At 51.5% G+C, this 23,932-nt stretch overlaps 1 protein-coding gene across 2 annotated transcripts; it reads right to left on the bottom strand.

The window, feature by feature from the left end:
• Window positions 1-1,135: 1,135 nt before the first annotated feature.
• On the bottom strand, window positions 1,136-21,723 carry E2F8 (E2F transcription factor 8). 2 transcript variants are annotated; one of them, XM_075545976.1, is made up of 13 exons: window positions 21,436-21,723; window positions 20,135-20,257; window positions 18,281-18,559; window positions 17,769-17,925; window positions 14,915-15,229; window positions 14,546-14,707; window positions 12,831-12,968; window positions 9,237-9,440; window positions 8,224-8,311; window positions 7,428-7,953; window positions 3,255-3,387; window positions 2,754-3,136; window positions 1,136-1,881 (listed from the first exon to the last, which is right to left on the bottom strand). In XM_075545976.1, the coding sequence occupies exons 2-13, from the start codon at window positions 20,147-20,149 to the stop codon at window positions 1,699-1,701; spliced, it is 2,583 nt and encodes an 860-aa protein (XP_075402091.1). In that variant the 5' UTR covers window positions 20,150-20,257; window positions 21,436-21,723; the 3' UTR covers window positions 1,136-1,698. The 2 variants fall into 2 exon arrangements, with proteins under 2 accessions (XP_075402091.1, XP_075402092.1); XM_075545977.1 differs by lacking the exon at window positions 21,436-21,723 and adding an exon at window positions 20,602-21,016.
• Window positions 21,724-23,932: the final 2,209 nt, after the last annotated feature.

Below are 23,932 nucleotides of genomic sequence, written 5' to 3'. Positions count from 1 at the left end.
GATGCTATGCTAGTTGGCCTTGGGTGACCCTCGAGACGGTGGCCTTGACTGAGGCCCCAGGTCTAGGGACTCATTTCCTCCAGGTGTTTGGTTACGTCTAAGAAGTTCCTGTAGCTCTGCCCCTGTGACCTTCACCATCCTGATGGATAGAATGGCAGCACAGGCAAATACTCATGTACAAACGTCCTCTCAGACAGAAGTACATACTCCACTCTTCTTCCCACACCCTACTCGCACACCCTTCTAGTGCAAGAGCGCGTAAATAACACCATCTAGTTTCCTCGGCTGCCTTTGAACTCTGGCATTCCTTCCAGGGTCTTCCCGGGCCCCATCCCTCTTGCCAGCCTCCCTTCCTCGTGTACATTGCCTTTCCCTTCACCAGGATCTTGCCACTCCATGGGCCCACAAACTTTCTGAATCCCTCGCGCACGTCTTCCGCTCTTATCCACCACTTGAGAACTTACCTGCTCCTTGTTGCCTGGAAATGCTTTCGCCACTTATTCGTGTGTATGTACTGCTGTGCCCAACCCAACTACAAGCACTTCGAAATTAGGAGCTATTTGTACCTCTTAATACCCACTCTACCACCCAGCGGCGCAGTCAGGTCTGTTGATTTCCTCCCCGCCCCATCCCCCTCCAGCTGGATCTCAGTGAAGGCAAAGATACTGAGGGAGATACCTCTCCAGGTCAAAGTGAAAACAGCCAATCCTTAGCTGTCCTCGTGCAAACAAAGAGACCCGAAAGGGATTGTCCGTCAACACTGATGACCCAGCAACAAAGTGTGCGGTTCCCCTACTAGGTCTGCTAGGCACACATCCAGAGGCAGACAGGCTGACGGACGGGCAGGTCCGACGAAGAGCTGTCTTTGCAAAAGCTTGGCAGTGTGACCTAGAGCTTGTGGCTTTAACCTTTGTGAGCCAAAGACCTCAGTATGAATTTAGCTCGTGGCGATCCCAAGTGTTACAGCGTGCTGCCTTATCGGGTTTGCTGGGCAGTGGTGGTGGCAGCAACTCGCCAGGCCTGTCTTCCACGGCACCCGCTGGGTGAGCTTCCGCCTCCAGCCTTTAGGTGAGAGGAACAGTGCGGACCTGCTGCCGCAGGCCAAATGAAAACCATCGCCGCGTCTTATAAAAGTTTTAATTTGAACAATTTATGATTAAAAATACATTTTATAAATAATCTTTTCCATAGACTTGATTGAGTGTTGTTGCCAACTTGACAAAGAGACAAGAGTGCAACAACAATGGATTAGAGAAATTACAAATATATATAGCTACAGCCTTCCTTAAAAAAATACATTATACAAAACACAGCATTTTCTTTGTGCAAAGTTGTCAGAGAATGCTGTGCTGCTGACACAAGTCGCAAGTCTTTTCCTCAAGGGGAAGTGAACTTCAACATGCTGGCTTTGTTTTGCATCGTCGCATAGGCACAGTTGAAATCATGAATTTTTTTTTCCCTCCTAAAAGCTGTTAGGTCTCAGGTCAACCTTTCCCTTTTCTTTTGCCCGACTGCAAGCTGAACCAAGCTTTATGCAAACAGCTACATGTGTGTCAAGCATGGAAGCAAGTATCTGCTGGGCATCAAGTCAACCTACCAACATATGTACATTCCTTTCAGACAACGTGTTCTTCCGAGCAGCCTGGGCGCATCTCCTCTACTAAACTACGCTTTACAGATTAAGACAACATGTATCCACTAGCGGACATCCTCCGTGGAGACTTCTAGTTTTCGCTGTGGGACAAAGAGAGTTGCTAGGGAGGTCTGCGTGGCGCCATCTAAATCCAGGCAGGATGAGCCCAGCGGCTTTGTTGGTCCACCTGGGGTGCGGAAGAAACTTTCGGCCACTACCTGTGACCCTTTCGGTGTTACTGGAACAGGCTGATTCATGGGAAGCAGGAGGGGAAAAGAAGTCAGATCCAGACCTACACAGATATGCATAGCCTAGCAGTCGAAGAAGACCGGGCTGTACAGACATGTAACATGCTGGGGACCTAGGATACCTTTAAACACTTAGACATCTTGATGCATTTCACTTTTCAATTATTTTTAAGGTTAAATTAAAAATCTTAGAATAACCCAATAATGGTAACTCTGGGCACTCATCCTGGGTTTTGGAAGGCAGGCAACAGGCAGGCCTGGCAGCCCCTCACCGTCCCGTGTTTATCTTCTCCCAGGAAGGGAAGTGCAAGCAAGTCCTACACGGGCCCTTAATGGTCAAGTGGTAAATAGCCAATAACCCAACAAGAACACCAAGCTCACTGCTACTGCGGGTTTCCGAGACTAACTGCTTACGGTGGTAGAAAGCCTCATCTTTCTCCCACTGAGCAGCGGGGTGGTTTCCAACTACTGACCTGGTGGTTTAGCAGCCCAATTCAAGAGCACACTGTGACACCAGGGCACAATGGATAAAAAGATATGGTACTTTTAATAATTATCATGTAATTTGTATATGGGAGAAACCATCTATCCCCTCAATTGTAAATACATATAATCAGGGTAGTAATCACTAACCCACTACCATGGAGTCAGTGCTGACTCATAGTGACCGCACAACACAGGGCAGAACTGCCTCTGTCAGTTCCTAAGACGGTTTATGAGAGGAGAAAGCCCTGTCTTTCTTCTAAGGAGTGATTGGTGGTTTTGAACTTGTGGACTTTCCAGATCACAGCTCAACTTGCCACCAAAGCGCCTGAGTATTATGAGGACTAACTAAGGATATTAGTAACTAAGTTAAATTGAAACACCCTTACCTGTTGTGTCCCTGTAACAGCAACTGATTGTCCATTGGGTTGGCTCTGGCCTGAGACGGGCGAGTCATGCCTGGCAGCCCTGCCTGTATTTTCAGGTAAGACATTAATGGCTTCTACTCTTGGAGACGCGGGGATGGTCCCGGGGGCAGGGCTGGAGGCCCCCTGCACACTGGGGGAGAGGAGTCCCAAATGCTGCAGGGTGAAGTTGACAATGGCTGAGCTTGGGTGCTGGGCGGGGACGGGGTGGCTCGAGGAGAGAGCCGGGCTGTTGCCGACAGGTACAGCTGCCACAGAAGCTGCTGAGACCATGAGCTTCACGGGGGTGACATGGAAAGAGGGAAAATTGACAGCAGTGAGTTCAGATGACGTCACTGGAATAACACCTGGAAGGAAAAAGGCGGAGAACGGTTTAAAAGCACGGGCATGGGTCCGAGACATGCGCAAGGCTTTCGTGAGCTTGTGGCTGACCCGCTTTGAAGGGAGGGATTTCCAACGACTCACCTGCAATCGGGGAGCTGTAGACCCCATGGCTTGGGGAAAGGGTACCTGAGTTTTCTTTACTCGACAAAATGGACTCCGCCGCCAGGGATGAGCACTGGGTGAGAGGGATCAGGTATCCTGATGGGAACAAGGTCTAGAAAACAAGGAGGTAGGGTTTACTCTAGACAGGAATACAGGAAGAATGGTGGCCGTGAGTCTCTTCGGGATGGATATCTCTTGGTTGGTTGTCTCAGCAGATCAAATGCTTTCAAGCTTTGGGCTCCGAGCAGGTGGCCACCAGTGACTGAAGTCAGTAACCCCCCCCCCCCACCATTTGTCCCCAAGAGCAGATCATTAGTTCCCTAAATGTAAACACCCTAAAACTAGGCTGGAGCCTGATTATGGGTAGAATTGACCCGGCATGACCTTGCACGGACTTCCTGACCCTGCCACTGGGCTCCTTGGACTGAATGGTGCGGTGCTCACTGGCAGAACCAAGTTTACTGCAAGTGAACACCACGCATATCTGATCGTTCCTGAATGATGGTGTGTGTGCGTGTGTGCATGCTATTTCTTAACAGGAGCCCGAAAGACCCAGTGGCTAGGCACTTACTTGGCGGCCAACAGAAACTCAGTTCTTTAAACAGAAAGATTGTTGGTTAGAATCCACCAACCATGCAGAAGACTATGGAAGACAGTGACAGCACATAATCCATTTGTGGATTAAGCTTCCGGTGAGTCCCCTCTCGGACCATGGACCAGGGGCTGTGACGAGCGCTGCCCTAGTCTCCAGCAACCACGCCGCAGGAGGAAGATGCGTTTGTCCGATTTGGTAGACTTAGTCTCGGAAACAAGAGTTCTACGGTCACAGCTAGCTGCGAGGAGTTGGAATGGACTTGATGGGGATTCCAGGAAGCCCTCTTTAAGAAACTTTGATTTACAGTCGAAGTCAGCAATCAACGGCCAATTGGCCAAATCCATCTCTCAGCCCCCCAACCCCACTGGCACCTGGCACAAACAGTTTGATGGGCAACCAGCCACATCAATTCACTTACGCATTGTCTAAAAAAGACCTCTGCTTGAGGGTCAGAGTTAAGTAGCTGCAACGGAGCTCACGTGGCCCGAAAGACTTACTCTCTGCCCCTTTACGGCGAGTTTGCCAACGGCTGAGCTAAAGGAACCATACGAGTGAATTTATGTACAGTTTTCCTAGTATTCAAATTGATATTAAGCCCAAAGTTTTATCATATGCAAACTAAAGGGCACCAGAGTCCCAATAAAAGCAACAAAGAACCACAGAATGAACAAAACGAGAACTGACTCATTCACGTTCAAAGCCCCAATTATCTGGGAGCCAAAGGTTTAGGCCACGGGTTTTCAAACAACAACCCGCAGGCCACATGCGGCCCACCGAGGACATTTATCTGGCCCGCCGGGTGTTTTCGCCTCCGCTGCCTGTCCTGCTTAGCAGCCGACTCGTCCAGTGTGCATAGGAATTTGCTCATAGCTTTTTTTTTAAACTATAAGTTCAGCCCTTCAACTGTCTGAGGGACAGTGAACTGGCCCCATTTAAAAAGTTTGAGGAGTCCTGATTTAGGCAATCGAGTCACACTTGAAACAGCCAAGATGTAAGTGTTGTGCAGCACACGCGCACACACGCACACACACACACACACACACACAGTCTCTTTGAGGAAGTCATTTTGCCAGAGGTCTGCAGAGGGGGCTCAATGTGCAGGGGCTGGGCAGGAGCCCATGTAAACTAGGGCCCCTCCCTTCATCAGCCTCTTGTCTCATTGCCAAAGCAACCGCCCTCACATGCGCTTTTAATTGGACCTGTCTTTTCCTCTGGGGACCAGTGGATCCAGGGGCCACAGTGAGCCTTTAACTTGGTTTCTTAGATGCTCGCGACCAGGCAATGTGTTTACTGCTCAAGCGTCCCAGAGAGCTGCTGGAACAGGGACTTTTTAAGGGGAGTGGGGCTTAGTGTTGGAAACAGCGGCTCTTTGCTGCTTCTAACCTCACTCACGTCTCTCTCACGGGGCAAGTTGTTCAGGTGGCTGGTTTGAACTCTTTCAAGTCTTCACAGGAAAACCTTCAGTACTGGACAATTATCTCCCAACCTTGTGCAATCTACGCTCACCACGAAATCTCTTCACCTGCAATCTCTTCATTAAAATGAGAGCGACTCAAGGAGCAGGAGGGGTGGAGGGAAGAGACACGTTCCCACTGGAAGGCCCTGGCGCCCATCATCCCATCCAGCCCCAAGGAGCCCTCTCACTCTGCTGTCCCCGGGTCGGCTGTGTTCTGTGTTGTCCCTGCTGTGGGAGCCATCCAGCTAACGTGGACTCATGGTGACCTGTGGGTGCGGACTAGAACTGCTCTGTCGGCGATAGATGGATCACCAGCCCTGTCTTCTGAAGTGCCTCGGAGTAGGATTAAACACAGACCTTTCCGCTGGCAGCTGAGTGCTCAGCTGCTCTGAGCTTTCACTACATGGCGTGTCCGTGCTCGGGGGGCTACCGTCGTCTCTCTACCCTCAGAAGAGGAGTCTCATGAATTGTTTGTCAAATCAATGAATCAGTACATGCACGTGTCTTTCTCAATTCCCTTTTCCTCTCTTCAGTCCAAGCTAAAACCAAATGGTCCAAATGAAGCTGTAAAGATGAGTAAAATGAAGCCAGGGTTTCCTGGGGGTAGGGGGTGGGTCTATCCACGGAACACTCAAATCCCGAATCACTAAGGAAGCAATGGGAGGCCATCATTAAATCCTGCCCATTGGCCCTGAGATGACGGATGGACCTCCTAGAAAACAGCACCAAGCCAACGCCTGTGATTTCCCCTTTGGCATGGATGTGAAATGCAGGATATAGGGTGGGAGGATAATAGATGCTTTGAATGGTGATCATGAGGCCATCCTCCAGGAAGATTTGACAAATCTAAAGCCTCTGAGTAGCAACAGTAACAGATAACACCCTTCAGCGGACGCAGGGCCTTGAAAGGACCACACAGCCCTCTATGGACATTATCCTGTAATAAATTCACGAATCTTCAAACGGTTGGATGGCCATGGGGCAAATATTCAAAAGGCTCACCTAGACTCCGAGCCCAGGGCCTCACCTGCAGTCGGTGAGCAGGAACGAGAGGCGGCACAAATGCTTCCCAGAGGTAGGACAGCAGGGCAGAGAGAAGCATTAGAACGTGAGCCAACAGCGGGGGCAGAATGAGAAATGAACTTCCGCTCCCAGATTCAATCACACATCTTTCATGGACCACCGCCCGACAGCAGGGGTTGGGGGGGCCTTCAATAAAGTTCCTGGAGACATTCCACTAACTTCCCGAGGCTCCCTCATATGTGTTTTGTGCCAACAGCATCTGATCTGTGGGTACCAGTGGCAGTTGGGTGGATGGGAACTCCCGGTCACCCCGTCTGAGTACAGCTATGCTCTGTGGGTTTGCCAGGGCTGGTTGTTCTTCTGGGGCACACACCTCTCTCTGGGTGACCCCCCCCCCAACTGCCAACCTTTCTGTGAGCAGCCAACTGAGTGCACTCGCAGTTGGAACTGCCCAGTAGGCATCTGCTATCACTAGTCCCGTCCCCCACTAGTCTGCACCGGGGAGGAGAAAAGTCTCCAGACCAAGGGAAAGCTCAGGAGCCCAAGGCATCCAATAGACCAACAACCCCCAAGATCAGTTTGGATTTCCTATTTACATGAAACAGAAATTTACTGAGTTTTATGTATGCAGTGGGGAAAAGGAGGTGGGTGGGGGTGGTGATTTACGTCCCGGGCAACAGATGCCAGCTCCATGACATGAACCAAATGTCAGGGGATGACTCAGGAAGCAGGGGTTACAGGAACCCTGAGTGTCCCGTCATGCAGGCTGACGTCTGCCTGCAAATTATTCAGGACTCTCATGACAGGTGTTTGCATTCCAGAGCGTGAAGGAGAGATGGATTTAAGGGCAGCCGCTGGTGACGCTTTAAAAAGCGAGAACTAATCCCTTCCTCCAGGTTAAAAACAGCCCTGCCGTCACCCCGGGCTTCACCGAGATGGTGGGATGCTAAGGAACAGCTCCGCTCTGGGTCTGCAAGTGAGGCTGCACTCGGCTCGGGTGGATTCCGCCGGCCACCCCATGCCCCTCTCCTCAGCCAAGGGACTGCTATGGCTTTGCAGGGCTCGAGGCTCTACTTACTGTGGAAACATTTTCAAGTCCTTTCAGGTCCTCCTTAAGTTTCTTCTTGGAACCCCCGTCCTCGAGCACCAGTGCCCTCTTCGAGCCCGTGCCCCCGGTAGGCTCCTTGTCTCTGCTCTTTGCAGCGGCTCTCTCTGGCGCTGGCAGCAAGCTCCCAGGTTGGGCGAAGGCACTTGGACCAGCGGCATCGTCGGTCCCTTTCTCTGGGCCTGGGCCGGCGTCTGTGGGGTCTTTTGAGGCGGTGGGGCAAACCGTTGGGCTCCGGCCTTGGGGCAGCGCCGCTGTCATGGTTTGGGCTTGGGCGGGCTGTAGATAGATGGCGTAGGAGGGGCCCGGAGGGACCTGCGGTAGGATCACGGGCATTGCGGGTGACAGCGTGCTGGGGATCAGGGGCACCATCCCCAGGGGCTGGAGGAGAGGCGGTGCCGTTCGCTCCAGCTCAGCAGTTGCTGGACTGTCCAGAGGGGCCACTGGTTTGCGGTGCTCCGACCTTGCCACATGCACTTTCGCTTTCTTTTGGGGTTCGCTGGAAGACAAGGTTTTATAAAAATGATGCGACGGAAACACCCTTCCCTCCCAACCCCCGACCCTAAAATGCTCTACCCCTTTAAACCTCAGATTAAAGCATACTTTATGAAACAGGTAGGCCATTTCTGTAACGATGGAGTAGGAGCTATAGGGAAGCTTAGTGGGCCAGCATCCAAGGCTGGTGGCTAGTCTTCCATGAAAGAAGTGATCGTAATAGTGCCAGGACAAAAGCAGCTCACCCCGCTACTAAAGAGCCGTACCAACCTACCTGGATTGCTCTTCTAACTGCATTTTGCAAATCGCTGCCAGCTGAGCCATTTTGCTTGGGAAAGATGCTGCATTCTGGGAACTCTCGGCTGGCAAAAGTGACAGAGAGGGAGGAGAAGCCACAAAAGAAGAGTGTACACAGATGAACTCTCACAGAAGTACAGGAACAGAACAATCCCCCCCTCGCCCAATCACTCAGCCGTTAAATGTTGTCAGTGGCTGGCAACCCGATTCTAACTCACGCTGACCCTGTGTATCAGAGCACATCTGGGCTCCAAATTTCTCAAAGGCTGACGCTTTAGAGCAGGGGTTCTCCACCTCCTCATGCCGCGACCCTGTCATACAGTTCCTCCTGTTGTGGTAACCCCCAACCATGACACTGTTTTCGTTGATACTTTATCCCTGTCATTTTGCTACTGTTATGACTTGGGCCACCCCTGTGAAAGGGTTGTTGGCCCCCCAAAGGGGTCGAGACCCACAGGTTGAGAACGGCTGCTTTAGCTCCAGACCACCAGGTTGTGCTTCCACGGTGCGTCTCAGAGTGGAATCGAACCTCGCATCTTTGAATGAGCAGCCAACTGTGTTTACCGTGTACATACCCAGAAGCTTCAAAATTAGAGTAAACTGCTTTTTAGCCTTTACATCATACACATGTTAGACTGTGGGAATGTGAAGGAACAAATAAGGATATTCAAACCATTTTCTGTAAAGTACCACCAGGGTCAAATTCAAAACCCAAATTCACTGCCACTGAGCCCATTCTGACTCCGCGGGACCCTGTAAGACAGGGCGGGACGGCAGCCTGTGTGTGTTTCTGAGCCTGTCCTTCACCAGAGGAGACAGCCCCCCCCCAACCCCCGCTCTCCCTCGGAAATGCTGGTGGCTTCGGAAGCTCGCCTCGAGGCTACAGCTCGAGAAACCCACCGTGCCCCCGAGGCTGCCGCACGGAGCAAGGAGACAGATCAGATGCAAAGAAGTCTCCCCAGCCAGGGGCTGGCATCGGTGAGCACATACCTTTATTGGTCTTCATGGGGCTACTGGGCGCAGAGTTGATCTTTCTCCGGTCACTTTCGATCGTCTTGACCAGCTTGATGAGCGACGGGTGCCGGGTGAAGTTGGGTTTCCCGCGCGTGGAGAAGAGGTCTTTGGCACAGTTCTCTTTGGAGGGGCGCCGCACCTCCAAGTCTGAGAGGGCAAGGGGGGTGATGGGGCTGGAATCTGAAACAGAAAAGGGCAGTGCACTGAAACACAGCGGGGCTCAGGTGTCCTGGGCCCGCTGCAATGGGGCAATCCCAAAAGAATCGCCCTGAGATCATCTTTACGCCTAGAACTGACACTCTCCCTCGAAGGCGTCTTTAAACAACTCAGCTCAACTTTAGAGAATGCTCTCTCTGTGTGACGCACAGTTGATTTTGGACAAAGAACCCAAACACGTTAGATTGGGAGGAGACGGTTTCTTTAACCGATGGTGCTGGCAAGACTGGATGTCCATTTGAAGAAGAATGACACCGGACGCATACCTCGCTCCACACACGAAAACGGACCCAAGATGGATCAAAGACGTCAACGTAAAATCCCGAACTATAAAGATCAACAATGTGCAAACTATGGACCAACGTAGGAGGCATAAACACACCGTGAAACACAGAAGACAACGGAGATGATCGGGGTGTCCTAACAACCAGGCACTTCGTACATCAGGAGATTTCACCCTTGAGTAAAGAGAATGCACAAAGGGGTGGGGAGGGGCTTGCAATGACCTGGTGGACAAGGGACGAGTCTCTAAAATCTGGGTGTTGAAAATGTCAACACCTCACAAGAAAATGAAACACATTTCAATTTTTTAAAATGGGCAAAGGACCTGAACAGGCAGTTCACCGAAGAAGATATTCAGACAAACAAGGAACACAGGGAAAATTTTCTCTGGTCATGAACCATTCAGCAAGTGCAAATCAAAACAGCAGCGAAATACCAGCTCACCCTAGCACTCATACAGGAAAGGACAAGCACTGTGCAGGGTACGGGGACTGGTGCAACCACTGTAGAAAGTGTTTCTGGAAACACACCTGAGCCAGTAACCCTGCTCCTCAGTATCTACCCGATAGCAGTAAGAGCTTCGACACCCAATAGGATCAGGTATCAGAAAACCAAAAGATCTTATCATTGTAAATGAGGGGAGTGCAGAGTGGGGACCCAAAGCCCATCTGTAGGCAACTGAACACCCCTTTACAGAAGAGTTGTGGGGAGATGAGCCAGTCAGGATGTATCATAGCACCGATGAAACACACTTTATTCTAGTTCTTTAAATACTTCCTCCCACCCCCACTATCATGATCCCAATTCTACCTTATGAATCTGGCTAGAGCACAGGATGAACACTGGTACAGATAAGAGCTGGAAAATCAAGGAATCCGGGACAGATAAACCCCTGAGGACCAATAATGAGAGTAGGGATACCAAGAGGTAAGGGGAAGGTGGGGGAAGAAAGGGATAACCGATCCTAATGATCTCCTCCCTGGGGGACAGACAACAGAAAAGTGGGTGAAGGGAGGCATCGGACAGTGTAAGACATGAAAAAATAATAATTTATAAATTATCAAGTGGGAGGGAGGGGAAAAACAAGGAGCTAATACCAAGGGCTCAAGTCAAAAGCAAATGTTTTGAGAATGATGATGGCAATCAATGTACAAATGTGCTTGACACGATGGATGGATGGATGGTGATAAGAGTTGTACAAGCCCCCAATAAAATGATTTAAAAGAAAAAACAGAGCTTCGACACTGACAGACATATGCACGCCCATGTTTCCCCATGTTCTCCTCACAATGGCAAGAAAAGGAAGAAGCTCTGTTAGAGAAACAGAAAACTAGTGTTGAAGAGTAACTGAGGAAACTGTGTAGCCTCCGTGTCCCACATGGACCCAGAGTTTGGCTGAGTTATGCTCAGTGAAATGAGCCAATCACACAAAAGAACAAATACCATGAGACCATCCTAAGCAGCCAATGAAAGGCTTTCACATGGAAAGCATCACTCTGAAGGCCTACATGGACTATGGGGCAAGAGGAGGGAGGGAAACTCAGTGGGTTAGTGAGAGGGCGGGCAAGTGGCAACTTGGGTCAAGGGAGAGTGAAGCCAGAGGACGCCTGTGGGAGCTTGCCAGGGTGAAAGGCAGCAGTGGAAGTGCTGTTGTAGACACCTTCCCTGCGAGAATGGCTCTAGGAGTCCGTGCAAAGATGCACATGCAGCTTACCCACGTGTAGGAGGGACAGTGGCCATATAGTCATGTATACATAGGTATGTTTGACAGAGGGCATGCGTCGGTGGATTCGCATTTGCTATAAATAGACCCATGAATGTACTGGAGTATATGGAGGGAAGTTTCCAGAACTTCTCAGGCACAACTAAAGCCATTGAGGGAATGAGTGACTAAGTTTGGGGGGCTCAGTGCTGTGGCCTCGTGGGACACCAAGGTCAAGTGGCATAGCACAGGTCACAAAGACAACGTCCTACATCCTCCTTTAGTGAATATCGAGGGGGGTTTTCTAAGCTCGTTGCAATTTCAATGTATTAATTCTTCTTTGGTCTTCTTTATTCAATGTCCAACTTTCACATGCATATGAGGTAACGGGGAAGTGCGGCTTGGGTCAGGCGCACCTTAGTCCTCCAAGGAACGTCCTTGTGCACGAGAAGTCGAGGTGGTAGGCACGTCTCATGAAATGCAACCTTACTTCTGAGAGGGGGGTACTGGTCTTAGAAAGGTGAACCAGTGGGACGTATCATCTCCCTGGGAGCAGAACATGATGCTGGTGACTCTGACCCCAGGGCCTGTGCTCTGAATCCTACCTCCAGTCATCTCTGGCCAAGAAGGAACTCCAAGACACAGAAGCCCCACCACATAGCCACCGTTCTTCCTGCTTTATGGGGTGAGGAACCAGGGGCTGGAGAAGGCGAGTAGCTTGCCCAAGGCTGCACAGCTAGCTCAAAGGCAGCAGAACTCAAGTCTGCCTCTGCGGCCCAGAATCTTGCCACTGTCCAGTGCTTCTGAGTGGGGATCTCCACGAGGGGCGACAAAAGGTCATGCTCGAGATGGGCATGAAGAAGCTGCACAGAGTCAGTTGGGACACGGGCTGCCCTGTGCTTCAAAGTGGAGGTGCACTCGTGAGCTCGCTAACGGCTGCAATTGCCAGGTTTTTCGCCCGAGGGGCCTCCAACCTTATTAGCCCGGCAGGGACTCCCTGGTGCCACCAAAAGCCTGAAGGTGGGGACAACCGCCCTGACACCGAGTGAACTCATTTCACAGCTGAGAAGGTATCTGAGGTTCTCGGCGTGCACAGGCAGCATGCACTCACGGAGCAGTCGTGGCCTCTTGGATTTGGTGGTGCTTTCAGTGTTTTCAAACCCTTTCCCAGACCGAGTTTACTTCCAGGACGTGTGTTGAGGACTGGGGTCACTGACGGAGCCAGTCACCTCACTCCGTAGGTGGGCACACACCACTGTCTTTTTCGCCATTTATTCATGCTCCTTCCCTACAGGGTGTGAGCTGCAGGGGAAGAGGGAACGGCTCCAACTGATTTCCAAAGGGGATTGAGGGAACCACAAAATACGTACTGCTGGGATTTGGGCCGATTTCTGGGCCTGTCCATTTGAAAGCTGGCTTCCGGCCTCTCTCCTCTGTTACGTGGACTTTCTTGATAAGATCCAGGCTACTGAGAACATTCGCTATGTCATACAACCTCCTAATTTTTGCTGGGAAAAGAAAGCATAGACACCAATTAATGAAAGATGAAAGGACTTGGCTTCATAAACATTTCATGGGTCGTTCAAGAGCTACTACCCAAACCGTCCATGACAGGCAGAGAAAAAGGTGGCCCCTTGTTGAGTTATCGGGGTGATGCTGTTTTAATGAAAACAAAAAGACAGCTTTAAAGATTTAAGAGACTGTTTTTGCGGGCACCCAATTGTGGCATGACAAAAACACATGGAGACAGATGAGAAGGGACTAAATGAGATCACATCGTTGGAAACAATGTGTACATATGTGTGTGTGTGTGTGTATTCAGAAGAATTTTGTGTGCGAAACAAGCATCGGCGATAAGTGTGCTTTGATGTGTGCGATCGTTTACAGCGAGGATTGATTTAATACACACAGGAAACTCTGGGCCTTGCCTGCTCCTATCATGTGGTATGTGATGTGTGGATCTATAAATCCTAGACACCCTGTTTTTCTGGTGACAGTTTCATTTTTAAAAGTCTGCTTTGGCACCCGTCTTGGGAGGACCAGCCTCCACGTCATGCCCCTTCCTTGCCATGCCAGGTGCGGAAGTTCCTGCAGTTCCTGGAAGGCATTTCCAGACTTGTCCCTAATCAGTGAAGCAGAGAGCTGAAGACTGTCCGGTGAACTCAGCTTTCTGAAATTACAGACCTCCAGCACCACTACCTGCCCTCTCCACTTGGTTTTGTCCTCTGCTGTCCACCTGGGGACTTGAGGAAGTACCATGAGACGAACGCAGCTTTCTGTGGACAGGAAAGGAGACCGAGCGTGTGTGTAGCCACGTCAAGGCATGGCCACCAGGCGCTGAGCCTGCCTGGGGAGGTGCTCCCTAATTATAAAGCTGGGTCCCTCCATGTTCTCTTGAAATCCAAGTGACTTATGCCCAGCTGGCACTGCTTGGCAGTTTAGGCGGGGGGAGGGGAGGTTGTTAAAAGCAGGCAACCCTCTTTCTGTTGAGCCCCCTCTTTCTGTATCCTCTCTCTACCCCATGTCCTCCTGGAGGTCCCTCCAAACTGTGGGTTGGGGTGAAGGCACAGCTCTGCCTTAAAGACACCGTCCAACGTCCAAGCAGCTATTTAGCAAGTAATCTGGAGAAAATCATTCTTTCAAAACGGCACACCGACTAGGATGTGAGGTCTTTTCCGGGGACAGCTGAAGAAAAGTTAGCTGTACTTCGAGAGCTTGTAGAAAAAGCAGGAAGATCCTTTCTGGTCCTATACAACTCACTAGCCATGTCAATGGAAGACACAGCAGATTCCACACCTGTCCCATTCAGACTCTGTTTACAGAGCCAAATGAGGGGATGTTTAAGGAATTGTTTATCAGCGAGTGTTACCTGACAGATAAAAGCAATTATATTTACATCTTTGAATCTTAAAAGCTAGCTAAGGGAGAGTCATCACAGCTTGGAGGGGAAGATTATAAAAGACTAACTACAGATGTCCTGGTTCTTACCAAATACATCTGGAGGTCAGTTTGCAACCGAGAATCAACAGGTCACAAGTCAAGTCCAAGATGCAGTACCTGGTCCATGGCAACGCACAGCACTTACTTTTAAATTTGCTTTTGTCCAGATCTTCCACGTGATCTTCCCCAATTAAAATCTTGGCAGCAATTTCCAGGCTAACAATCTGAGGCGTCGACACCAAAAAGAGCATCACAAATTTCTGGCTCATCACCCGTAAGGACTTATCTTTGCGGCTGTTGACAGAAGCTTGGGAGAAGGAGGAGGATTCGAGAATTAAGGTTCAGGAAGGGGCTCACGTAATTCTAAAGTGACCCGGCTGCACATACTGCAAGCCGGTCGTTCCGTTGACAATGACAGCGTTTTAGCATTAAAGAGCAGCGACATCTTGAGAGCAGCCCAGCTCGCTAACGAACCAAACCGACCCCCGATGTACATGCCGGCGGAGCTTCTCACCTGCCCGAAATTCCACTCCAGGGATTTCAACAAAACACACGTCTGCGTGTCCGTTTGGGACGGTGTTTGACTTGATGAGGTGATCCTCCAGACTGTAACTCTTAATGAAATCAAACTCCTGTTCGTACTCTTTCTTTTTGATCATCATGATCTGCTCGGCGTACTTGCTCTCCTCCCCGACGCTCTTCAGAGTCCCGAGCGTTCTGTTGAGGTTGTGCCGTCCGTGCCAAGTATACCTGTTCTTGGCCAGGCGGCTCACCATGTGTAAACTCTCCAGAACATTCACAATGTCGTAAATCCGCCGGCGCTCAACATCTGAAAAAAAAAGCACAGGCACGTGTGACTGGGGTCAGACTAGCGTCTCATGTGCCTAGAATTGAGGGACTTTTTCTCCTGTAATTCATTAGCGAGTAGATTCCCGATAATATACCTTTTTAAGCACACTCATCCCCGGGTGTGGGGCTGGTCCCTGAACCCAAACCCACAGATGGTCGAGTCCCTTGGGCACCTTTTGTTTAGCAGCCAAGCAAGTTGACTGCTGGCACTGACTAGGGACTGGCTCCTAGCGGGTGGTCAAAGTAGGATTTTAAGACGCTAAGTCACAGGTTTTCCAACCTGTGTCTTGTTACCCCTGTCCCCACAAGCTGCCCATGATAGTCACACAACAGGCATCAGATTTCAGAAAAGTGGGAGATCATGACACAGTTTTATAAAAACTCATATAGGAAAGAAAACCTATCCTGGAACGCCCTTCCTCCCATGTCCTCAGAGCTCCTTCCCTGGCTGCTTTGCAGTGTTCGCTCTGGGTTTACACACAGGAATATTCTTTGCTGGTGATGAGGGATGGGAGGCAGGGGAGAGAAAATCACTAACGAGAACATAGACATGTGTGGATTTGGGTAAAGAGACAGGAGGGTGTGTGTGAGTGTGTGTGTGTGTGTGTGTGTGTGTGTGTGTGTGGCGGGGGGAGCACAAAATGACCAAGGCAAATACTGTTATATCCATGATGCTATAATAATAGTAATGATACACTATATCTAAGAGTGGATGCATCGGTGGACAGGCAAGCTGAACAGGGGTAAGAAGGCAAACGGGGCCATACCCTTGAATAAACACACATACACACGTTTCTCCGTGTCTGGAGGAAAGAAGAATGGAAGAAAGTGAAAGAAAGCTAGAAACAATACGTGCAGTGGACCAAGGGACCACTTGAATGTCCATCGCCATGATCCTAAGACCGGAACACCTAGATGGTGCTTGGTGACCACTACCAACTGCTTTGGAAGAGATCATGTTAGAAGGGGTTGGATAGAATGAGAAAAATGTATTGAGCAAGGTTTAAAACCATTTTTAATAAAAGGACTGGGTTTACTGGAGTGAAAGAAACGGGACGGAACTCCCTCGGGGATGAGCCTTAGTCACTCTTCAGGCTTGCGACAGAACTCATCCCTCTGACTCAACTTTCAGGGAAAAGACGGCCATGAGTACACGGTGAACAATCAAACCAGAGGCTCACAAGCTCTAGACCAGCCAACCACAGGAGCCCAAAGGGCAGCGCCTGCGCAGGAACAGAGCCCAGAAGGCAGGAAGGGACAAGAAAGGGGGATGAATGGAAATCGGAAACACTGTGGGGGAGGGGGAGGAAGTGGGACAAGGCGATGACAATATAGGAACTGCAATCAATGTCTTAAAACACAGTATGGATCTACATGAATTGCTGAACGGGAAACCAGTTTGAACGGTGGACCTTTATCCCCACCCCCCGCCACAATGAAAAGTTAAAAGAAGCCAAGTTCATGCTGTAACAGCTTTCTCCAGAAGCCTGCCCTACCCAGTGCATTTGGAAAGGCAAAGCACTCAGACCTCCCTACTTCTGGTCTACCTTTGCTTGTATCCCTAGCACACGTCACCTAACGCAGTGGTTCTCAGCCTTCCTAACGCCAAGACCCTTTCACACAGTTCCTCATGTTGTGGTGACCCCCAACCATAACATTATTCTCGTTGCTACTTCATGACTGTCATTTTGCTACTGTTAGGAATCGGGAGACCCCTGTGAAAGGGTCGTTTGACCCCAAAGGGGTCGAGACCCACAGGTTGAGAAGCGCTGTTACCAGATTATAGTGACTTGGGACTTGACCACGCGTCCAAAGAGTGATGGGTCAAAGTGGAAGCCGGGCCTGGCGGTCAGCATCTGAACGGTCACAGCCTGGAGTGCCCTATGAGGCATAGCTCTACTGTGCTGTGCATGCAAGCAGACTGGGACGACAACTCACAAGTGGCGCGCTGTGCTTCCTGTCCGTTGCCCCCACTGGAACGTCAAGTTCCACGAGGGCGGAGATCGCGGTCACTGTGTGCACAAACGCTTCCTAAACGACAGTACTGCAGGCTTTTCTTCCGAGATGCTCATCCATCTTCCGGGCCTAATGGAGTGCAGGCCGTTTGCGAGAGCCAGGGGGTTCCTTCAAGTGGTCAAGAGCACACAAGTCCTGCTGCCACTTCCAAAAGTGGATTCTCAGCATAAACTGCCATCGTGGAAAGACCCCCTTCACCAGCATGCTCTTCAAGAAGGGGCAAGGCAGCCCTTTGGCGTTGCAGCTGTTAGTGGTACAAGGCATAAAACCAGGCTGCCTTGTAAGCTGTCAGAAGCAGTATCAGCTGCTATCTTCTGCCACATTGTGTTGTATTGTTTCAAACCTGTGTTACATTTTCATAGGGTGTTGTTACAGGCTTAGCAACATTTACAGATGGCCCCATTTGTGTCACTGGCCTGGCCACATGAGCAAGGCTTTAAAGGAGTAAGTCCATAAAGCCACTGAGTCCCGCCCTGGTTTCAGCAAGTTCCCTGCGTACTTACTCAGCTCCTCTGCTACCTCGTCCAGGCAGATGTCATTGTTCACCGCAGGGTTGGGGTAGTTAGGATACCGCGCTAAGAACTTATGACACAACAACCCTAAGCTTTTCTCTTTCCGACTCGGTTGGGATTTCTCAAATTCATCTCCAGAGAAGTGTTCCTACAGAGAAAAGGCAAACAATGTTTTACTCCCAGATCAAGTTTGACCCGTGCACTCGGGGACTTTGCATGCAGCGAGAACCCTCCACACGAGCATGGCTTCAGTGGCTGCAAAGTTCAGAAGGAAAAGCAAAAAGATGGGGTTTGGGGAGCTGGTGCGCATTGCTTGGCAAATCTGAAAGAGAAGCCTGAACGAAAAAATCTGCCATGAGTTCAGAATCCCAAGTGCTGTGACTTGATGGGGTCCAAACAGTTCCACTGCCCTGCAGGTGGGTGAGGGCTCCCTGCTGCATACAGATGGCACTTCCCGGCAGCAACAGAATGCCCAGCTTCCACCCAGCCCTCTGACCACCTACATGCAAGCAGTCTTTGGCTCCAGGCAGCTCACTTCGGTGATCACACAGCCCCCGTTTCTGATCTCTGTTGCGAATCTCGGGGCTCACAGCACTGAAGAGCATTTTGAGGTTGGCTGTTGGTGTCCATGGCTCCCCGGGGGACACTTCCTTGGGCTTAGTGGGGGTGGTTAAAGGGCCCAAGTCGGGCTGGATCTCTGCCAACCCTGTGTTCAGGGTCGTAGATTCTTTCAGAGGTGTTCTCAGCAGCACCTTTTTATGTGGCTCAAAAAAGAGGTTTTCCTGGTTCAAAAAAGAAAGAAAAGGTTATATAAGGTAGGCCATTCTATTCATAAGAGGGCTTTTGACTCTAGAAATGACAACACGCAATGAAACATTGTAAAAAAATGCCTAAGGTGGCTATATTGTTGAATAAATCAATAACGACATTTCAGCCAACACTGGTCACATTATTTATTCTAATAGCTAAATTTCCCATTTTTAAATTTTGCAGCAAAACACAAATCTAAAACGTTTCACCTCTTGTTTCATGAATTAAAAGAAAAAAAGACAGGATTAGGATTTGCCACTTTAAACAAAAATGTTTATTTTAAAATATCTTGAGATTGAGAGAAGAGCTACAAACATAGTATAGAGTTGTCATATACGGTTCACCCAAGCTTCACCTAATAAGAATTGTAACTTTATGAGACCCCAAACCCCTAGGAGTTCCTTTTATGCAGAACACTGTAAGCCAGATGTGCCTCGGGGGCAGAAGCCATGTCCCAATGTCCCAGCAACCTGTACGTCTGACTCTGTGCTGACTGAATGCGAGAGGTGCTCTGTACACCACCTGGGGCACAGGAGAGTCTGAAGCTACCGAGGCAAGGGTGAGGGCTAGCCTATGATTAGACTTGTCGGAAAAATCCAGTAGGGAGCAGCAGAGCACCTAAGAGCAGAACTTGTGACCAGAAAGTCAGTCCTCGTAACCTCCAGAGTTCCCCGTCATTTCACCAGGTCCTCCATTCACCCTCATTTCACAGAAGAGGGAACCGAGGCGGAGAAAGCCCGCACAGGCCTAAAAACTGGTTGTTCTCTTTCTCAGAACAACTGGGCTTTTCACAAAGTTCGTGGGGGAAAAAAATCCATTATCTTCTCATTCCATTTGTCCAAGAACTTTCTGCAGCACTGTGAGAGGGTACTCTGGAAGTCAGACCGGTGCACCCATGGGAGATTCTTGAGATCAAGTGCTGACCCAGGAATGAGATTTCTTTCTTTCTTTCTTTCTGAATGTCCCTTTGGTCCTTTGCTTGAAATGATCAGGAGTGGTATCAGAATTGTTGTATTTGAAAAACTCCTAAAGTTTGTGGAATAACTGCAGGTGGGAGTTTGCTCAGTTTTAGCCTAATCTGTCTTAGGACACCAGTCAGGACTGCCTCATTGACATTTTTCCAGACTCCATTGTTAAGAAAAGTGACAATCTGCCCGCCACCACCCCCGCCGTCAGAAAATAACTTAAAAAGAATTTCAATTTCAAATTATTACGTCAAATGTTCTTTCTAATTTTCTACTGTTCAAGAACCTTCTAAAACAGCCTAATGCAACTAACACATTTTACTTTCTTAAAAAGACCTCCAGAATTCGTTGGTAGGTTTTACTCCCCCAATGTCTTTCCTCTTTGCATACGGTGAAACCTCCACCAAACCATGGAAAACTAGATTAACCTGGGAACCCCACCATTAAACAAACAATTTCCCTTCCTTGTCAATTTTTACCAGGGTTAACTAGAAGAGACCATGACACGAATAAAACGATGGCATTAAAAGAAGGCGAGAGCCCATTAGAACTGGCCAGGGTGAATATTGGATAGAAAAGTACCTTTTCGTTCTCCATTCTGCCAATTCCTCACACATTGAGTTTCTTTGAAAATGAAAAACCTTGGAGTTCCTCCCCAAATCCCGATGCTTCAAGAAGTTCGATCAATTGTTACACATTAATAGCCTTAAAGAAAACGAAATTAGGAACATTCGGGAAAACGCCAAGAACCAAGAGATCTGTGGAAAGTGCATTCAGGGACAGGCTAGTCTCGGAAACAAAGGCTAAGGGAAATTGCTCAAATGGATTTACATTTTACCCCGACTCAGGTAGAGCTCCAGAACTCAAAGGGCCAGCAGATCCTTTTAAGCAAACGGATCCCGGTTTGCAGAATCGAGCCGATGCCACGAGGCATCGAGTAACACGCGATTTCCAGTGACAACCCTCCTCCCTCCCATTTTTAGAGACTGCAGGCCACGTAGGCCACGTCCCGACCCACCACCCGGGAACAGACTTCAGCAAGCTCCCACCTGTTCTCAGATCAGGGCTCCGGACCCGGCATCCGGAGTCCAGGTACAAGCTAAGCAGACACACTCGTTATAGCTGGATACAGTCTGCATCCAGAATCCTGAACTTACACACAGACAGACTCGGCAGTAAAGGCTCGAGAAATTGATATGAAACTTCCAAATTCACTCCCTAAGCTCCAAACTTATTGCCGGACATTTAAAGAGCGCCTTACGATCAAGGCTTTTTTAATACAAAAATGTCCTGAGAGATGCCAAATGCTATGCCCTCGCTATTCCTATGGCCGGGCACGATGCAGTAGATCCGCATCACCGAACACTGCCTTGGCTCAGGAGGGCACCCAGGTACAGCTCCGGGGGCCGCCACCACCCCACCGGAGTCCCTGCACTTCCCGCTCCGCCCGGCCAGCTGCCCCTCCCCCCGGGCGCAGTCCGCGCGCCGCACCCGGACAGTTCCTGGACAGCATCTTCCAGGTTTCCAGGGTAACGGCTCCGGGCCAATCAGGGAGTCGGTCAGGGGCTGGTGATTGGCTGGCGGCATCAGGGGCGGGCCCGGACCTTCCGCCTCCGATTTAAAAATTTGGCGCGGAGAGCCGGACCCCGGCCGGCGCCGCCCCTTGGCAGCGCGGGGCTGGAGCGCGGGCAAAGCCTCGCCCCTCCCCCTCGCTCGCCCCCGCCCCTCAGCGCGGGAGCTCAGCTCCTCCCTCCGCGCCCCCGGCGGGGCGGGAGGCGGGAAACGGCCGCCGCCGCGCCACCGCAGCCCGCCCGCCCGCCCCCGGCCCCGCCAGACCCCGAGGCCAGCGGCCTGGGCATCGGGCCCCTGTGCGTCCCACTGACCTGTCACTTCAGCCCCCCGAGGGCAGCCGGCGGGGCTGAGCCGGGACGTCTCCGCACCCCTGTCCTACTCCGGCCCCGGAGCCCGCGTGTGGGGTCGTCAGGCCTTCCTTCCGCAGCGCCGAGGTGGGTGCCGGAGGGAAACGCCGCGTCCCGGGCTGGCGGGCCAGCAGGCTGGCACTGGGAGCGTGACCGTCCCGGAGCAGTCGAGTCCCCGATTTGAAATTAACCCGCTCCCGGCGCGAGCTGGTCCCGCGGGCGGGGAGGGCCGCTCCCCTCCCCCCGCGCGCCCGCCCGGCCGGCCCGGCCCCGCGCGCCAATCGCAGCCTCCCGCCACGGCCGCCGGCGAATAGCGAGCAGCGCCGCCCCCGGTCCCGCCCTGGGGCCGGAGTGTGTGCATTGGGGAGAAAGTTCAACTTTTTTTTTTTTTTTGGATTGCAAACCCCCCCCCCCTCCCCTGGCTCCCAAGTTGGGGAGAGAGGTCCAGCCCGCCTGGGGCTGGCGCGCGGGGACGCAGGGGCGCTGGGATCCCCAGCTGCCCGCCTCTGTGCAGCCGGGGTTTGCTCACCTGTCCGGAGAAGGCCGTGGGGGGCCGTGTCCTCCGCCCGCCCGGGCCCGTCCGGCGGAGCGGTCCACCCGCTACTCGCTGCCTTCTAGGAAGGTGTGCGGGAGAAGCGTCTCCTGCCAGCCCAGCCCCGGTGCGCTCGGCCCAGCGGGGAGCGCTCAGGTGTGCGGGGAGCCGGCGAGAAGCCAAAAACCCGCCAAGCTGGTTCCCGCCAGCGCCCGCACTCTTCCCTCGCCTGCTCTCCCACCCGCTGCTTCCTTCCCCTGCCCGTGCCTTTCCCTTCGTTTTCCTTCTCTCTCAGGCCTCTGAGCCCTGGGCAACTTAGTCGCGCTCTCTTCTCCGCCCCCACCCCCTGCCCCAGAGTCAATGCTGACGCATTACTTACCCTAGAGGACAGGGTAGAACGGCCCCGGTGAGTTTCTAAGAACCCTAACTCTCCGCCAGAGTGGAAAGCCCAGTCTTTCTCCCTCGTTCCAACTCATAGCGACCCCAGAGGGCAGGCTAGAACCATCCCCCGTGGATTGTGGAGTCCTAAAAAACAGCCGCACTGGGAGACCCTCTGGTCTGAACGCCTCCCTTTGCGAACCTCGCAACGAGGCACGAGCCTGGTCGTTTGGGTGGCCAGGCCTTTTGGTGTTTCCCCCCTTTCTGGGAACCTGTGTGCTGTTGTGGGGACCAATGGATTGCCCAAAGGTCTAGGTTAGGGCGGCCATCACTCACCTGTTGTTTGGCATGGGCATTTCCTCCTCTGATCCCACCATCTCTAAGCTCCAAGCTCCAGCCGCCTAGGGGCCATGAATCATTCATTGCTGACTCGCAGCCCTGGGGGGGCTTTCTTGTATTTTCCGAAATGTAATAAGTGTGGTCGCCTCGCTGTAGTGAGACGGGGCGGGGGGGGGGGTGGTGGTGTTATGGCAATCAGTGGCTAGTCCTTGAAGAGACCGCCACCGCAGGGCGCTCCAGGTGGTTTTCCAAAACCAAGAGGGGCATTCCCAAAGAGACAGTGAGTGCCATTTTGCTCCCGGGCCCTTTGGAACCGGTCCGTCAGCCCGAGCTGAGGGACATCACCACCCAGGAGCCCTAGAACAGCTTGGGAGCAAGATACCAAAACCAAACTCACTGCCTGGGAGTCTTTGTTGGCTCAAATTTAACCTGTAGGACAGAGGGACGTTCCGAGGGGCGGGGTAGGGGTAGGGGGGTGGGGAGAGGAATTGAATGGCGCGTCTTTTCCTCTCCTTTTTTCCCTGTGAGTGGCTGCTGGCCTTGCATTACCGCTACCCACTACGCATTACGGACACGAAAGCAAAGGCAACACTGCGCTGTCTTCCAGAATGACCCTCGTCCCGCTTCCCGTTGGCGATGTTAGGATCGCGCATTCATATACTGGCTCAATCCGCCCCTGATCTTTACATCCCCGGAGTCAGGCGGCCATAAACTCATAACCAAAGCTCATTCACTGCTACCCACTCAATGCCCACTCAGAGTGACCCTGCAGGACGGGGTAGAAATGCTCCTTGGCGTTTCTGTGACTCACTTTTTCCCACAGAAAGACGCATGGTTTCAAACTACTGGCTTTGTGGGCGCCTTTAGCGGGCGTAAGTCCTCTTTCTGGCACTCTTGAGAAGCCGTGTTCAGGGTTGGGTGACTAACTCCTTCACTCGCATGACCCACGGGGCACTCTCGCCGCAGGTGTCACTAAAAGAACCTGTACCGCAACTAATCTAAGGATCTGTGCCTGGCCGCGGCGGCGGCGGCTCCGCACCGCGTGGAGCAGATGTGAATGTGCCATCTTCGTGGCCATGTGAAGGGAAGCGCGGCGTGAAAAAGCAATAGATGTGACGGCTGGGATGTGAAGCCAAGTCTGACTTCTAAGGTTTTCCCAGCCCAAACCATGCTCGCCCGTCTGCTGAGGGAACCCTTCTCGATTCCTCCGAT

The sequence above is a fragment of the Tenrec ecaudatus genome, chromosome 4, assembly GCF_050624435.1.
Source record: "Tenrec ecaudatus isolate mTenEca1 chromosome 4, mTenEca1.hap1, whole genome shotgun sequence".
Taxonomy (NCBI): domain Eukaryota; kingdom Metazoa; phylum Chordata; class Mammalia; order Afrosoricida; family Tenrecidae; genus Tenrec; species Tenrec ecaudatus.
This window is presented reverse-complemented; position numbering and strand designations above follow the sequence as displayed.

Coding starts and splice junctions, on each gene's coding strand:
- E2F8 (XM_075545976.1), bottom strand. Junction 15,230..17,768: donor CGAGGTAGCAGAGGAGCTGA/GTAAGTACGCAG, acceptor TTTTTTTTTCAG/ATGTTGAGCGCCGGCGGATT. Junction 3,137..3,254: donor CTACAGCTCCCCGATTGCAG/GTGAGTCGTTGG, acceptor TTTTCCTTCCAG/GTGTTATTCCAGTGACGTCA.